We start from the raw sequence: 18,649 nt of genomic DNA on the forward strand, positions 1-18,649 counted from the left end.
CCTTTTGGATCAAGTGAAAATATTACATTGTTAAAATCAAAATGGGTCCCTTTTGAGGTTAGAGAGGAATGTGAATTTCACAATTTCTCTTTTTTTAACCATCAGAAGACAGCCAGCTAAATCGTACTCATAAAATACCACTACAGTTTGGATCTGTCACAAAAATGAAGCACTAAACTGCTGCTGGAAGTGACAAAGATAAGCTACTCTCATTCCCACACCAAGGGCAGGGGCATCTGTCAAAAAAGACTGGCCTTTTTTTGGATGGTTTTCTATGTGCTACAAGGGTGAATTCAATTATAAGGAAAAAACAAACAAACAAGCAAACAAACAACAAAACAACCCAAAGTAAGTGACATGACAAAGTAAAAGCTTAAATGATAATTAAGAACCCAAACTTCTCCAAATCCAGGAATAAAAGCAGGTAGCAGAGGCTTGGTTTAAGATAAATTCTTTCCCAGCAGATTACCCCCGCCATGTACATATTCTGTTTTACTTCCATATGGAGTCTGTAAAAAGAAAAAAAAAAGTGTAGTGGTTCACAAAGCTCTATTGTGACCTTTTAAAATAAAACAACTGTGCACTGCTACACTTCTGGAAAGGCCACTATGGAGAAAAAAAAATATTACAAAAATCTCCCCTATCAGTCATGTTATGAAGTGTCTGTTGGGGACTGATAACTTCTCAGGCAAATGCACAGCATACATGTCAGGGTAGCACACCTGGCTGCTGCTGCTTAGGCCAAAAAAAATTACAGCAAGGTTCACACCTGCATGCGTGTGGGCATGCTTGTGGGGTGGAGGGCGTATTTCCCGAAGGATAAATGCTCACTGGGCACCTCCTTGCCCCTGCAAGCTAATAGAAGTTAGTTGCCTCACAGCCATGAGTGTCTTTGGAAAAGTTCCCTCTAATTCTTCGTCCCAGACACATTGCCCTGAAAGTGTCCTGCTGTCTGTCTACACAAATTAGTCAGTCTCTACATTCTTGTTCTCTACAGGACCTCTGGTGTTGGCTGCAGCAAAACCTTTCTAATATTTCATCTCCAGTTATGACTCTCAGCTTTTTAGGGAGGCTGCACTTAGATAAGACACCAACTCAAATACCACATACTCCAGAGAGGGATTAAATTTGCCACTTTTCTTTAGCTGGCAGCGTGTTGTTGACTTTTTTTTTTTTTTGCAAAGTAAAGAAGCAGCCATTTTTGTTTGCATAATAGCTGTTTATATTTTATTTTATGATGTTTATTTAAGATAGCTTAATGATTTTATTTTTCTCAGATTCACATATCTGGAATTAGTTACTTCATTTTCACTGAAAGTAAAATTAGGAAGGTTCATAAATAAGAAAGAGACTAATTCTGTCATCTTTACACTGGCAAAATTCCCATGAACTTCGGTTACATGCTAAGAATTTTGCCTGAAAAAGGATCATAGAATCAAGCACTTCATTACTGCAGATTATATGGAAGCCAAATGAGCACAAACAGAATTTCTGCAAAGTCCAAAACTGAAGTGCAAGAGACTCTCAGGTTTTTAGCAGTTCTGAAATTTACTGTTCATCATTGTTCCCTCTCCAGCACAGGTAAAAGCATTAAGGTGGGTAAAATTCACTTTTTTTTCTTGATATCCTAAGTCATATTTCTTTTTAGTTTTCAGTTTCTACTATGAATTTAAAGACCTAAGAATACAAGAAAAGCATGTAATGACCTAGGAATACAAGAAAAATATGAGAACACAAGAAAAGTCCCACTAAGCTTGATATTTAGTCCTTAACACAAAGGAAGTATATGAACTGGAGCAAGCATGTTAATGGCACTTGCTGCTGAGGCATTTCTCGTTCTGGAGGTTGGTGGCTTGGGGACACCTTGATCCAGAGGCAGAGTGAAAATTCCTGTACAAGGTCAGGGTCACCCTGGCTCTGACAGCTCTCTGCCACCTCCTCAGCTTTACCTTCTCCTTGGAACCACTCACAGAAACCATCATTTATGCCTCTTCTTTACCCATTTCAGCTCATTTTTAAGAAGTAATCTAAGCTCAGAAGTAGATATTTTGGCAGCCAGCTTGAAATATCTGGGACTAAATTTTCAGAGGTGTCAATCTCCCTAGCCTAAGCTGAGGGCTATGGGAGACATGAAACTGTGACACGTCTTCAAAAACAGCTCCTTAACCTCTGAATTTGAACATTAGAAAAGGAGAAACATGCAATTTGTGCATCTTTCTGAAATTCCTGGAATTTATTGTTGAATCCAGCTAAAACCGGGTGTTTTTAAGACTCTGTGTGTGAATATTTCCCTGGAAGTATGTCTAAAATTGCTGGGAGACATTTTAGCTGTAATCCATGGGGAGCTATTGATGGTAATAAAAAATACTGTGAGAAGAAAACAGCAGCAAGTGAAACTGCCCTCTCAGAAAGCCCAGGTCTGCTTTGAAGGAAGTGTTGATATTCACCATAAGCCTCAATCATTTCCCAGAGGGCTGTACGGTGCCTTGTAATGACATAATCAAAAAGTAATGGTGTTCTGGACTCAAAGGGAAAAAAAAAATAAGCAGGGCCTGATCCATCTCCCATTGAAATCAAAGAGGATTTTTCTATTGACTTCAGTGAGAACAGAGTTCTGGACACAATCTGTGTGCAGTTTATTTGCACATTTGCTTACCTAAATGATGCTAACTTTAGCCAATAGCATGTCTGGGAGTATGCCTGTACAAATGCATAAGTGTGAGCTTATCATGTGGTTTAATTCAAATTATTCTGGCATTTTAAAAGCATTTCCAGCTACAAAGGACAGCTTTAGCTGATTTCCACCCCAAAATATAGCCCTTAATTAATAAAGTTTGTAACTCACATTTTAGGCTGCAATTCATATCCGATTTCATGCAAGCTAAAGGACCCAAGTAGATTTTTGCATTTGTGGGGTTAATTTTAAAATGATCTTACTATGCACTCGATTAAAATTTTGCAGACATTATTTCAAATTGTGAAAAGCTCTACAAATTACCCAACTCATCAGCTATGGTCCTTGGCTTCCTTGCAGGGAAACTTCTTTGTTGATAACGAAAAAACTGCAGTAAATAGCAAGTAAGATTGCCATCACAAGTCTGCTGAAAATACAGGATGAACTCCTGATTGCTTTAGTCATGTGAACAACCCCTTCAGAACAGCCCCAAATCAGGCAAGGTGGCTTACACCAGGAGTTAATTTAGCCTGCTGGGTCTCTTTGCATTGCTAAAATGAGCATGATTTTTGGCTTGTAAATGGGGGGTAGAATTTTATTTCACTTTCTGAGAGGCATATATCCATTTTAGAGTAAGCCTTTCAGAATAAAAGTTTACTTCACATTATAGGAAATGACATTCCTTTTTTAGATTTACCTTTTCAAAGCATGCCTCAGATTTCTAACTTGTAGAAGAGAGCTTTTGTGTAAGTAATAAAAGTCTTTAAAATTAAAATACTAATCATAAACAAACTGAAATGCATGAAAGATATAGTCTGACTGCATAACAAAAGAGAATTATATAATTCTATTTGAGTGAAATCTTTCATCTTTGATTTACAGGTTTGAGTCTGCCTATAACTGAAACCATATTGTTCCATATCTTTCATATCATGGCCTTCCCCAAAATCTTGTTTTAATTAAGGTTCCTTTCAGATTTCAGAATAAAAAGCATGACAGTGTTCACTTATGGCTTTAATATATCTTCTGAGTTTGGAAAATATATAAAACGAACATCACTTGCTTTTAAAAGCTGAGCAAGCTATCAAATACTGCAAGTTGAACACTTCAAGGTATCTCCCAGGGTTCATAAGGTGATAAAGTTGTAAACAAAAGCAAAGTTGCTGTAGCAGAGTTTTGTTCATTTGAAGTAGTCTTACATACATGCCCTATCTCTTTCTCTGACAGTAAGGCAACACGTGTAACAGTTTAAGCGTTCATTATCAGCTAAAGGCACAACTCTATGTTACGTTCTGAAACACGGAACTAAACAGCTAAAGTCACGTTGCAGGGAGATCTTGCTGCACTTTGGGGATCTAAAATAAAGCCTAAATCCTTTGCAGCCTCTTAAGCAACATTAGTTTTCTTGGTGCAGGACTACATAAAACAATCAGTTTGTATTCGCATGATGACCTGTAAAGAACAACCCGAACACAACCTCCACAGAAACACCTGAGCTCCAAATGAGCTGCACGCAGTTACTGAAGATTGCTGCGCTTAGAGTCAGGATGCAGAAACATTTCAGAACAAACTAAAAACACATTTGAAAAGCCATCCATTTTTCAGAGACTACTTGATCTCTGCTGCACATCTGGTGAGAGCTACTGTCAAATACGGAGGGTACAGCACTCTTTTTAAAGGCAGAAGATTGCACATTTTAGAGAATTGTGAGTATGTTTTTGTGATAGAGAAGATTACATGAAATGGGGAGAGATGGCGAGGAAAGAGGAAAAGAAAATAAAGCACCACCAAGAACAGTATTTCACGGGATTTATAGTACAATAAGAAGTGCTTTCCCTTTAGCTAAAATTCCTCTTTGTAGTTTAAACACGGTTCACTTATTGAACTAAGAACTTATTACAGGGGGTTAAAAAATGGAACATAAAATAAAGCTGGTTTTTGTTGTTGTTATTGTGGGTTTTTTTTGTTTTCATTACACAGAGCAAAGAAAACAAATTCTATTAACAATTTAACACAGTATGAAAAAAATTATCCAGTAAAAAGTGTCAGAAAGTGATTCATGGAGTTTACCAAGTATTTTGCTGACTGTTGCAATTCTCGTATCTATAATCTATCATGTAGAATTTTGTAATACTCTGTTTCACAATTTATGTTGGTGAGTGGGTCAAACAGCATATAAAAAGCATGCTCTAGGCTCTTTCTCTCAAGCCCATTTTACTGTAACTCTAGAATTGTAGCGGTTACATTTAAGGAATCTTTAGGGCCCTTTCAAGTCCATCCAAAGAACAAGTGAAGCTGCTATTCAGAGTTTTGTGCCCAGTGTTTATGTTCCATCTGATGTGTGCCACCCAAGCAGCAGACAAGACATGTCTGAGGGTGCTTTGGGGAGATACACAATGATGTCACCCACAGGAAATATCAGGGAGGACTTGGCACTTCACAAGGCTGGCTCTTCTTCCATGGGCTCGCCAGCAGCTCTGTAAAAATAAACAGGCAATCAGAATACGGCACAAGAGTACACAAAGACATTGTAGATTTTCATGCATAATCAAAGCTGATTTTTCAGCTCTCTCTGATGTTTATTTGTGTTATTCAGTTATCCATAAATAGAGTTTCTTTCCGAGGAAGTATAAACAAATGTCAAGTGGAAAAACATTTTAGATCCAAGCAATCACTGAAAATGTTCCTGTTTATATTAAAATATGTCAGAATATTTTATAACTTTTTGTCCAGAAATGTACATGCTTTGTGTCAACAGAGTCAAATAATTTCATGAAAAAAATAGCTGTGATACTTTTATTTTACAAGCTTTTGCAACTAAAAATACGTGCATTTATTTTTTCAAGTGGGCCCATACCATTAAAGCAGAATAGTTCACAAGTAGCCAAGTACTTAGCAGTGTTTCTTCTGGGGCTTTTCTTCAGTCCTCTAATTTTTGATCCTGTGTTTCATAAATGCATTGCCTGCCTGCCTGCCTGCCTACAGCTTCTGAGGCCAAATTCTGAACTCAATCAGCATATCACTGTCATAGAGAGGTTTTTATTAGCAATGTCAAATCAGATTATACTTATATCTTTTATCCTAAAGTCTCTGTGAAATATTCAGCTTAGGCAGGATGAGCCCTTTAAAACATCCAATAAGAAAATAATGGGGACATATGCCGAGCTGGTGTAAAGTGTCGTAATTCCTTGTATCTAATAAGTTAATGCACCTGAGGATCATGCTGCTAATATAAAATGGGAATCTTCTGAGATCACAGTGAGACCTCACTGTTGAAGGACATAAGAATTTGCACATAAACTATTTTTCACCTCAGTCTGGCAAAACAAATGAGCTTAAGATCTCCTTTAGAATAGTCACTTCAAGCAATTTTGAAATGAGAGGAGGGCAAAAAGTAAGTGCAAAATAATAAACAAAAGAGACATTTACCAGTTAAAACTGGTAAGCCAGTATAATAACTGGCTTCAATAAAACATCCTTCAGAAAGTACAAACTCATGAGATCCCATGGAAAAAAAAAAGTAATTAATGGGGGTTTGCATGGGATTTGGTAGCTTATTCAACAAGGAAGAATTTTAAATGGCTCTGGAGTTTATTGAATTCTTTCCCAATGAAAAATTCAGCAGTGTGTCTTTACATGATTTTTTACAGGTTATTCCTTTATGATTTGGAATGCTCACAGCTAGTATGTTGAAAAATATGTCAGATGAATGATATACAAGAAAAGATGTTTTTCAGACTAATCACTTTCCAAAGGGTTGTTGACCTTAAAAGATTATTAATCTATAAATCTCAGATCTTTTTTTGCTCACCACACGGTGGAGAATGTTTCCTGTGCACAGTAACTACTGCAGCTCCCTTGTTTCTGAGAGGCAAAGAAAAGCAGGATTCAGGGAAGGCTGCAGCAGGGGCCAGTTTAGATGGGGCAGTGCTGGAGTGGGAGGGCTTCCCTGCCCACATGCAGTTGCAGCTGGACATTGCTTCCCTTTGACAGGCACTAAAAGCCTGGAGAGCTTATCAAGGTATGTATAAAAATGCTTAGTAAGACCTCTCTCAAAAATGACTGAGGTCATCACTGTCTTCTCTTCCCCCTGCCCCCACTTGCAATGTTCTGGCTTGCAGCAGAGACCCCACAGTGGCTGCCAAGGTGGGATGGAGTCCTGCCTGCTGCTGGGGTCCTCAGGTGGGATGAAGGATCATACACCATGTGGAGAATTCATATGGATGTTGCAAGCTGCTATTGGGCTGACCACACACTTTTGGAAGACCTGCATATCCTCTAGCATAATGCAAAAGTGTAATAAGCCTCTGTTAAAAATCTGGGACCTGGGGCTGTCTGGGAAGAGAATAATTTAGAAGCAGATAACAGTTCATTTTTTATGTTCTGCTGTGGGTAAGTGAGTGAATGAGAAGAAATAGTTGTCAATAGATTTCAGTTGGAGATTGGCAGAGCAGGAAGGAGGGGAGCTGTGGAAGTGAAAGTGGGAGTTTGGGTTACTCGTAAGGAGCTAGGGAAGCAACATGTGCAACAGTCTGTTCATGTGTATTTGGCTTCTGGGAATGACAATGTCAAGATCATAGTACAACTGAGAGATGATCTTATTCAGGGTTTTAGTTCTGGGCAATTTTTCCCTGATGAGGGTGTTTCTGAATGCCAGGACTGGCCTTGAGTGCTATATTCTAATATAATCCAATATATTCCAACAATATGCCAATATTCTGCATCAGCAAGAGCATAAGCACTAGTAGAAATTTTTATATGCAAATGTGAGATATACAGCCCTTTTTGGAAATGGAGCAGAATTTAGGGTACCCTGGCAAATCCAGATGTTGTTGCTCAGTGTGGTTGCTCTCACAGTCTTTTTTCAGTCTCCTTTTGAAGCCGCCTGTGCCTCTTTTAACTTCATTTTTTTTTTAGTGCCAGAGAAGTCACTGGATCTATCCAATGGCTTATGATTAAAAACATACATTTTTATGGGTTAACAGCTTAGGCTAGAGTTTTGTATGAAAGCCAGTAAAGTTTTAGGGTCCTTAGTACAGAGAGAAAAACACTGTAATCACATAACATAAAGTGGTGAATTAATATATACCCCTTCTGGTAAAAGCAAAAGTTCTCAAAAAAAACACCCAACAAACAAACAAGAAAACAATAAAAAACAAACCAGCCCCCCTTTTCACACCCCCCCCCCCCCCCCCAACCCAAAAAAACAACAACAAAAAACACCACAAACAAGGGCACAGAGTCAGGCCAAAATTTATGTGTGTTCTGACTTGTCCGTCAGAGATGCAGTTGCGAGGTTGGGGCTGATCCAGACTGATTCTGTGTGGTCAGCAGATCCAAAAAGGATCTATTACAATTGTAGACCTACAATGTGATTTTTCATTAAGGCTTCATTGTGGCTAATTTAAGCTGCAAGTTCCAAGGAGCAGAGCCCTCTTGCATTCTGTCTGTTTGGTGTGATAGAAATATTATTTACCTATAGCTCTCTATATGTGCAATTCACATTATGGCAGAATGAAGTAGTCTCTTTGTAGTTAGCGCTAAACAAAATGATTCAATTTGAATCTTAAAACAAAATAAATAGATGAGGCAAAAATCCTACCATATGGATAAAATCTGGCAAAATGTGTGACATCTTAAGTATTGCTCTTGGCAGCTGAGAATAAACGGCAACCATATTATTTATGAGAATATAATGTAAAATAGTTCATATCTACACTTTTAAAAAGTTAATATCTAAGAATATAGATATACCCTGTGCATCATCCAAAAAAACCCAAATATTTCTCTTACCTTAGTTTTTGAATTAGAATTAAAGGGATTCCTCATAGCTACATCATCACACACACAAAAATAAAAATTCAAGGTATGTTTCCAAGTCACAGAAACTGCTGAACAAAAGATAGATTTTCTGGCATGGTATGGCTGTTTTATGCCATAATCTGTTCCTAATTTAACTCAGCTGTCTCAGGGAAGATCATCGTAATTGAAAAGTGATCCTCTGGTAGCAGAGAGCTAGAGAAAAAAGAGGTACATTTCTATACCATGGAGATGATTTGAAGGGTGTCTAAAGGCATCATTTAAGAGATCCAGAGTAAGTGTATATCCTAGTAAAAAATGGACTGTATAGATCAAAGAAAAAGGAACTAAAAAGTAAAAGCCATCATAGTTTAAGTGCCGAATAAGGTAACTACGCATATACTCACAAAAGAGGAAGTGAAGTCCAAATAAGGCAAATTAACTAAAGCATAAACTCTGGCAAATTAAATGGAAACCCTCAAAGAAGCAAGTGAAAGGAGAGTCTGACAAGCAACATGTTAATGGCATAAAAACTAATAATAAAAAGGTCTTTCAAATGCATCAGAAGAAATTATCAAAGCACAAAAGGAGCATCAGAGAAGGTAGACTACAAAACCAAAAGGAACTATTTATGTCTGTGTTCACTAGAGAAGTGTCAGGGAGATTTTATTATTTGCAGATGAATTATCTGAAACTGAATTAGCACTAGAACAAACTGATATATTAAACATTGCCAAATTTCTAAGAGCAGATGACATTTGTCTGCTGAGTTCTAGGGGAATGCAATTATGATATTGCTAAATAAATAATTATTGAGCATATTCTATTGCTTATTTCAGCATCCACACCAGAGGTAAAGAAGGTAAGAAATGCAATTACCATTTTTGAAATTACAGGAGATGCAGTAAGCCTTTATGGGGAAATTGATAGCAGCTGTAATCAGTGATAGAATTAGGAAACATTTAGGTAATAGTAATTTGGGTAAGAGTTATGTCTTGACATTTACAGAGAAATCAAGCCTTACAAACATATTACAAGTTTCTGAAGGAAATGAAGGAAAAGTGATCAACTGATGTTCCTGTACAAATAAAGTCTTCCAACAATTTTATCCAAATGCTTTGGAGAACCTGGGTTATGAGAGAAGGTCCTCTCATAGATTAATAATCAAAAGCAGGAAACAGGTAATAATACTGGTGAATTTTCACTATGGAGGGATTTCTAGAGCATCTCAAAAAGACTAGGCAGATTACAAGAAAATTTAGCTAATAATGTTTGTTGATTATGCCAAATTACCGATCTTAGTCAGTTCTAAAGCCCATAACACCATTTCTGAGTGGAAAAGAAGGTAAGCAAACACAAACTAATAGATAATACACAAAACAGGGGGCAAGATACCTTTAACTGCTTATACACAGTGATGGCTACAGTGGAGAACTTGGACTTAATGGTAGAAGACCAGAGAGCAACAAAAACAAAGAAAAAATCCCCAACATTAAGCTACAGTGTAAATCCACAGTGTGCCTAACACCTGGAGTCCTGCGTGAAGTTCTTACTCCATCTCAAAGAAAACTACAAAAGGCACAGAATGGGGTAAGAACCATCAGAGGTAATAAATTATTTTCATACCAGGAGAAAAAGAGTCTTGAGACAGCTGAAGCCTTTAAAACCAGAAATGGGGGAGAGACTATGAGTAAGAAAGGAGCTTCTTTTATTTCTCACAATACAAGAACTAGGGGGTTCCCAGTAAATTTATTGTTTAATAAGTTTAGAGCAAAGAAAAAGAAATACGATTCCTGATGAGGCTGTGGGATTCACTACCTGAGTGCCAAAAGTGTAAGCAGGTTCAAAAAGACCTTTGAAAAGTTTATGCCTAAGTAGGTATCCAGGAGGCTTTGGCATAGGATGGGTCAGATACAGCTGTTGAGATCTACTGACTCAGCAGGGCAAGGCTGGCCCTCAAACTCCTCTGCTTCTGGTTCTCTTCCCGACCCACCCACCACTGGGTACAAGAAGAGGGCAGGAAACGAGAGGCTTCAGCCTGACCTGGGGAAGATGTTCTTCAGCTCCTGAGCCTGGCTGTGATTGCAGGTCTTGTGGGCTATGGCCAGGTAGATGCATGTTACTTACCACAGCTGAGGTTTATATCCAAATAGTGAAACGCTAAGTGGAGCTTTATGAGTTGATACACCAACACAGCAAGTGACCCTAGATGGTGGCTAGCTGTATCCCGTGATACAACCAGTCGCTCTAGTAAAAAATATTATGCATATAATGTAATGTGACTTGAAACTGCAAGTAGTAGCTCTGTAACTAAGAGTAATATCTAAAAATCACACTGTTTTCATTTTCATTTGAGAAAAATCTATGCTCAGCTGAATGAGGGCTGTAAGTTGAATTCTGATACATTCATTCTCAAGATTTACTGTTCACTGTAAAAATAGTAAGTGCAAGAGATCTCCCTCCACACCCTTTTATTTTTCCATTTTAAGAAGAAACATAGAGAAGCTCCAATGTATCAGGGACAGCACTCTACTGAATATTTTCGCAGCACATTTCTGGAATGGGTGTCTGGCCAAAGAAAAATTCTAATCAGCTATATCTGTGTCTTACATAGGGAACAAGCAGTTATCAACACACAAAAGTTACGGTAGTTAGAAACGTTTTATATGGCATGTCTGTTCCTTTAATTGCATCTGTATTTAAATCTGTGTTAGCATCATGCATATTTTCTTTCCTATCCACAAACTCTTTTTTCTATATCTGTTCTCTTCTGAAGTCTATAATCAAGTTTCAATTGGATCTTAAAATGCAGAGTTGTGCTTTGGTAAAATGAAACACCAAAAGCAAAGCAACTTTTCACAGTTTTCTTCATTTAGCCTGCCAGAGAAAATCAAATAAAAAATAATCGGCACTGTCACTTGAAGAAAATAGAGAGAGAAGAAAGAAAGAGAAATACTTAAGATGGGCCTTAGCCAGGAGCATTTTATCCTTTATTCATCAGTGGTAAATGAGTCAGATATGAGTTGGCCAGGAAAAGAGTTGCTTTACCCAAAATCCGAGTTTAAAGTGAGTCATCTCACTCCAAACACCAATATATCCTCCAACACAACTGGCAAGAGTTTCCCGCAAAGAGATTCTTGCTGCTGCTCTCTTCTTCTGGAGGCCTGACCATTCAAAGCTGAAGTCAACAGGATCTCTACCATCAATTCAGTGAAACAAGGTTAGAAATGCAGGCCAGAATTTTCAGCCTGGCTGACTATGGTGGGAATTAAGAGAGAGTAAATCAGTTCCTGGCATAATGAACGAACCCTTCAGGCTGTCCTGTCAGCTGCAACACTTTCTACTCTGATCCCACCCTACCTGTCACAACCAACTTTTCCAAACAAATACTCAATGCAAAGGCTTGCAACAGGTCTTTGGAAGGCAGCCCTTACCTAAAATGTGGGGAGAAAGGGTACCTCTATTATACAACGGCCTTATCAAGGGGACTCGAGTGGCCAGACATCTCCTAACGTCCCTGCAGCCCTGTTGTTTGCCATAGAAAGGGGCTGGAGAAAGAGCATCACATACTCGGTCCTTAATTACAAACATAACAAATGTAAAAAAGCAAAGTTGGACTCTTCGCTTACATTACTGCAGCTAGTGTTGGTATGTGTCTGTGAAATGAACGGCATGTTTTCATGAAATTGATGAAATTGTCCTGGCATGAAACCAGAGCGTGCAATGTTGAATCTGGATTTATGATCCTGTACTGGACTTCCATTCATGCTTCAAGTGCAGCCGGGTCCTCTCAGGTCTCTCTGCAGCTCAGAGGACCCTCAAAGTCTGACCTTAAGGGTGAACATTTTTGATTCCATACTCCTCTTTACATCCATTGCGAAGAAAACAAAGAGGATGATATCCCAATGCCTCAGAAAACCTAACTATCAATTCTGGCCAGTGGGATAGCACTTATGTTGTCCCATCACTCTCTGGTGGCAATCTGGCTTTGGGTGACTTCTTTGTGGGTTACGAACATGGAAACAGACTTAGGAACGCATGCGTGCATAGGGTTTTTTTTGCGCTGCTGAAAAGTCCCCACAGCACCACAGAAGATATTTCAAACGAAGCCATTTTTCCACAGAACAATTCATCACGACGGATTCATCCCTATAAGAGTCCAGAACTGATGAAGTGTAATGAATCTGGCAGCCACATGAATTCCACTTGTGTACATTTCAGCACATCCGTTTTTTTTTCCATTTCTCTCAGCTCCACTCTGAAATTCTGTTTTCAGAATGGGTGGAAACTGTCACAGGTTATCAGTAGGTAGGTAATAAATACAATAATTAAGTGCAGCATTAGTCAAAGGGTTGGGTTTTTTTAGTCATCTAGGATCAGCAGTTGCTTTCAATGGCTGTAGTCTTTAGTGAGTGGAGGCGCATAACACAATTCCTGCTTATTCCGAGCAATATAAAAATACACAAAACTAACCACACCCTTTTTCAGACAATTTAAAGCTTTCCTTTGTTTGACTATATTAGTTCCATCACTTTACCTAAAATTCTGTATATTTCAGATCTATGCACACACAAGCAGGCACCTTTCTGTCCCTGGCTTTCAGAAGTGTCTTGTATCTGTCACAAATTTATATGACAAACCTCACATTATTCCTTAGCTGAGCACTGATTAGCACTCCCACAAATCTAAAATATGTCTCTCATTCATCACTAAATTCTTCTCTAAGCTTTTATGGATTTGTTTGCAATAATATTAACACAACAATAGCCACAGCATATTAAAATATAATATACAATCAGAAAGGTAATTATGTAAATACTGTGAACTTTACTAGCTAGCTCTGCTCCCTGTGTGTCCCTGTGAGCCATGTCTGTCAACTCATGGACAGATGAGCACTCCTGCTGTTGTGATAGGCGTTCACTCCCAAACACATCTACAGCTTTTAGCACCACGCTATTCCCCCGGATGCCTATCATTTCAGTTCTGATTAAAAGAGCCAACGCAGGAGGCAAGAACCAAATCAAACAAGTAGCTGTCATGACTTAGGAGCCATGGATCCATCTGGTTCCACTCCCACCACTGCTCCCTCCTTTCTCCCCTGTTGTTGCACAGCCCCACTCCACTGCCTGCAGGGAGCTCATGAGTCTCCTTATAAGGCTGTTTTCTCCTTTCTTCTTCCCTCCCCCGTTTTCTCTGTGTGATGGAAACGGACTGGTTCCACTGCATTTTGGGTCTTCCTCTACTGGTGAAGGCCAGGAAAGTTTGTCCTTAAAATGAGTAAATAGGAAACTCCAAGAACTTCTGTAGTGGCTATTCTGATTCCTAACAACTCTTTGAAGAAATACTATTTTGTTGGTGATGGAGTATTCACTGGCTATGTTGTTTCATCTCTAATTGGCAAAAAACCACAACAGCAGTTACTGTATCGTTTTCTCAATTTGTGAAACTGAAAGCAATCTTCGTTAATGTAAAAAGCAGATGATAAGCTGGAAAAAACGGTGTTCTCATTCTTTGCTGGTGTACCTTTCTCTTGGTACACAGAAAATGTTGGCCCTAATCCTAGTCAGGGTTGCTTCAATTTTTATACTGGCACTGTTCCACTGCTTCCAGGGAAGCAACTTTTAATGCCTGCCTATTATCATTTAATAATGATTTAAGTCCATCCTTATTAAATTTATCTGACCGTATGTTAAATGCCTTCCTAGAAAATTAAAACTAAACCAGGTTTGAATAGTTTCCAATGAGAAGAATATGGTTGATTGCACTTGGTCATATCTATTTTCCTCATACGGATATTTCACTTTTTATATAATAGAGAGTATTAGACATGGGGAAAAAGAAAGGTTCTTCTACTAATAATGAACCTTAGTAAAGAATTACACCAAAAAAATACCTGCTAGCACCGCTTCCAGAGGCCAAGTGAGAAAATTCAAATCCAGGGATGAAAAATTCCTCAATTAGCAGATAATTTTGAAACAATCCTTAGTCTAGCTGTCTTCATCTCACTTGACTGGAGCAAAAGCCTTGTTCTCCACAATAATTGCATATGCTTACCTGCTGCCTTCCTGAGGGATGCACTGCTCCACATCCACTGAAAGAGAGGCCATAGCAGACACCGTTTCTGTCTCCTCCCTCTCTCGTTTCTGAGACTCAGCCAGAGCACAATCCACTGGCACAGAGTATGGTTCCACTGACTTCCAGTACTTGCCTAAGGAAAATACACATAATAATTTATGGGAATTTTAGCTACCATGGTGGTACAAGCATAGTAATCACTTAGTTCAACACTGGGTGATTATAATTTAAAATCACTGCGGTGTAAGCAGCACAGTTGAAATTTCAGACTGCAGTGAAGAGGTATATTTCTGAACCTAAGAATGCCAAGTTGGAAAGTGCTTTCATTCCAAGGGTTGTGTCACACCCTTCCCCAGAAAGTAATAAACTGGAGGAGTAACACACAGACTAATGAACTCATACTGTCAGACAGGCTGTTGGCTTTATCTACACAAGGTGAAGGGAGTTCAGGGCAAGGTTAATACCTAGAAGCTCTAATATGGCAGATAGTTGACACATATACAGCAAATAGGACTAGAAAAATGAACTTTATTGTACAAAGTGCTCACACAGCACTGTCTTGAAAAGGAAAAAAGACAGAAATGCCAGCTTGGACTGAAGTGATGTGCCAGAACAATCAGGTTTGTTAGTCCTGGATGTTCTTTCTCCTTCAACCTCAGGGCGTATACTAGAACAATAATTTATTTAAAACTTTCATATATGAACTCGCTGTTGCTGGACAGCTGCCAGATATCATAAGGAATAGAGCTTTCTGGTTTGCTGTGTTAAAACACAGCAGTGGACTAAAAGCATGAGTATTCTCTGCTTTCTGCCTGCAACAGAAGAGACAGTAAGAAACTTCTCATGCAACAAAATAATGGCAGGTGATTCATCATCAGTATATAAAATGGTCTGCTACTGCAGTGCTATTAAGAAACAGAGAGTGATTAGTGGTAACAAGGTGAACAAGTAAGAATTTGCATATATATTTGTTACAGTCCAGTAATCCCTTGAGCACTCACTAATTGCCGGGTGGATGACACCTGGAAATTGGGAGCTTTGGGAAGGCTGGGAGCTCTGGACCAGAGCTTATTCAGTGTTTAGCAAGAAGCTTCCAGCAGCTGCTGCAGAGGTTGGGTCAGGGTACTTATCTGGGAATTAGATGGAGGGTTTCAACAGCTGTAAAAGAGAGAGGATCGAGTAGAGGACTTTTCCGAGGGCTAAAAGGAGGATTTTGGCAGCTGGGCAATGGGCTGAGTCGAGGTGCTTATCCAGAGGGTAGCTGGAGGCTTTGACAGCTGGGAGGCCAGACCAGCACTGATGCTGCCTGTGCTGCACAAAGGCTGCTGAAAACTCCCTCTTTGGTAACATAGCTCTCAACAGAGTTTCAGGCTTTTCGAAAGATGAACTTTTCCCTCCAGTGAGAAAGCAGCTGTCAATAAAGCCTGAAAATGTCTTTATTCAAAAACATCATTGCGAGATGAAAGCCCAACTCAATCTGCAAGAACAGCCAGCAAGCATGGCCAGTGTGTTTCTTTGAACTCTAATAGTGTGCACGTTTGAGTAGTTAGCAGAATCTTTAAATAACAGGGACCTTCTGGGGATAAAACGTAAAGTGTATTAAGTATCCTACAAAGTCAAGATTAAGTGTTAGGAGGTTGGCTTTACTCCAAAAGCAAGAAAGCCACAGCTAAAAAGTTATGTACATAACAGTAGGCTCAGCGATTGGAGTCTGGCAAATTTTATAAAAACAAGACAAAAATATTCTCTATTATTACTGTGCTCAGAGACCATATTTTCTATTCATTAAAAAATACACTAAAAACAAACAAAAAAGTTATATGAGCATTCCACAATGTTCTCACAGATCATATGTGCAAAAGTCAGTCTTTGCAATATACACCCAATTCAAACCCTATAATTTATGAGCTAAATGTTCGCAGAGTGGGTGGGGTCTTTGTTGCAGAAACAGATGTGCAAGAAAATCAAATCTGTTGGCATGGGAATAATACCCCCTCTTGCCTATAAAAGAAATGAACCCATGTTCACTGCTGGAGTTTTCAAGGACTCTTATTCATAAAATAAAATATTAGTAACCAGCTACCACTGTGTTGCTCTCCTGCAGCAACAATAAAACAACATCAGTGAGGATTGCTACATTGCATTTGTTCATTCACACACAGGCTTGCATGACAGCTGCCCCCTGAATCCTGACTTTCTTGTAACACTAAAACTCAAGGCCAATTCAAGCATATTAGCGGGCTCCCTCTGCCCATTTAACTGCCCTCTGCTCCCAAGTGCTCACTGATTTTCCTTGTTTCCCTCCATTGAGAATTGTATTATAAGAAGGACTTCAGTAATAAAGGGGGAGAGCAGAGTCAGGCCAGGAAGCAGGTGGCAGCTCCCATGCTTCAATGGAGGGTCTTGGAGAAGGGGTGTACATGGCAGCATGTTTGTGCTTTGTGGGAAGAAATTTTAAAGGCATCCCAATTAGGAACAGTGTCCAGGCAGTAGCAGGTACCTCATGCAAAAGGACTTTCTGATGCTTGTGAAAAAGTAATGCTAGTTATTTCTTTAACTTCAGAAAGCTGTAGCTTACAAATACCTGTGGTAAGCAGAACAGCTTTGCAAGCTTCTTTTTATAAAGAACAGCATTTGTATGTTGTACACAAAACATACAGGGCTTGCACGTGTCCTCAAACAAAAGATTTGCAGGCAAAGTCTTGTGGAATAGAGAAGTGATCACAGCGTGCAGCTGCAAAGGAGCTTTGTCAGAAACTGTATGTATGCTGTGGATTGATAATTAAATGAGCTCAAAAAGTATATGCCTCAAACTGCCCACATCTCTGAAAATGTCATTTTTACTGTGCTATACTGGAATGTGAAATTCTACCGGTCCTGTTACATTCATTGAGAAGAACCTAGTGGAGTTCAGGGGAAAGAATGAAGCATACTGCTGGTTTCATTCATACAAAACTTGAAGAGCAATCACGGCTTGCAAGAACAAACAGTGAAACCAAATCAGTCTTCTAGGTATGCTTTGGCTTTCAGCATGAAAATGTGCTTAAGTCTCCCTCAAAGATTTGTGGGAGCACTGATTATTACCAGGAAATAATAAAACTGAATGTTTCTGTCAGTGTTACAGACATTTGTAATTGCCTTTCACAGATAGATTTGGACATGCTGTACCATAGCTTGCTTGAAAAAGAAAGAGTTTGGGGGTGGTATTCAAGCTAGTGAACAGGATTGTTTAGAAATAGCATATTACATGGGTGTGGGAATTACTACTTCCAAATGTATTACATTTCCAAAGGAGCTTTGGATCTCTGTCACAAACAAAGCATTTATACAAATTCCATTCTAGTTAGAAAAAAGTTGTTTCCTCTCATTGTCTAACTAAGTATTGTATCTTCAATTTTTTGCAGCAAACATGGAGGAGGGACTTTTTTATCTAAAATAATGCTAATATTAATTATCAAATTTGGATCACAGAAATACAGACTCAATATGCATGCAAGCAATCACTTAAATCAGGCTTTCTCAGTATCTCTTGAGGTGCTACACCACAGCTTAATGTGTTTCAGCCTGAAATATTCAACATATACTTGCTTCTCTTAATTCCATCTAAATATACATTCTCCATAAAGCTGCACTGAACTTCGTCAATGCTCCTTTCTGTCATCCAAGCATATTCCTTTCTAATACTTGGTCTCTCCCCAGATAAAATGAGGTACGCGCAACTTTTTAGGTAATAGTTGCAAGAAAAGACAGAGTATTGTGTATAAATAGCACCAAACCCTGAGCAGCTCAACTTAAGGTTTCAGAACAACTCACTGCCATGACTGTATCAGTTCAACTCAAGCTTGTTCTGAACAAGCAAAGTTAAGCCACTCTGCAGAGCTCAGAACCGTTTTCAGACACTAAATTTGTTCCTAAATCTGTTCCTTCTTTCTGAACTGCCATAATTGGAGTGTACTTCTCATAAGACACTAAGCCTTTCTGGAGCCAGTATTTTTTTTCCCCCTCAATTCATCTTTTAGTTAGTTTGTTTGTTTGTTTGAGTTTTGTTTGTTTGGGTTTTGTTGGTGCTTGTTTTGTTTGTTTGTTTTCATTGAATATGTG

At 38.8% G+C, this 18,649-nt stretch overlaps 1 protein-coding gene across 3 annotated transcripts in view; it reads right to left on the minus strand.

The window, feature by feature from the left end:
* Positions 1-5,111: 5,111 nt before the first annotated feature.
* The window catches only part of HDAC9 (histone deacetylase 9), a gene marked incomplete at both ends in the record, with an annotated part of 426,230 nt that continues 412,692 nt past the window's right edge, over positions 5,112-18,649 (minus strand). For all 3 annotated transcript variants that reach the window (XM_080339190.1, XM_080339185.1, XM_080339191.1), the window contains 2 exons: positions 5,112-5,151; positions 14,528-14,681. In XM_080339190.1, the coding sequence (XP_080195316.1) occupies positions 5,112-5,151; positions 14,528-14,681 (194 nt within the window). The remainder of the gene's footprint in view (positions 5,152-14,527; positions 14,682-18,649) is intronic.

The sequence above is a fragment of the Nesoenas mayeri genome, assembly GCF_963082525.1.
Source record: "Nesoenas mayeri genome assembly, chromosome: 2".
Classification (NCBI taxonomy): Eukaryota; Metazoa; Chordata; class Aves; order Columbiformes; family Columbidae; genus Nesoenas; species Nesoenas mayeri.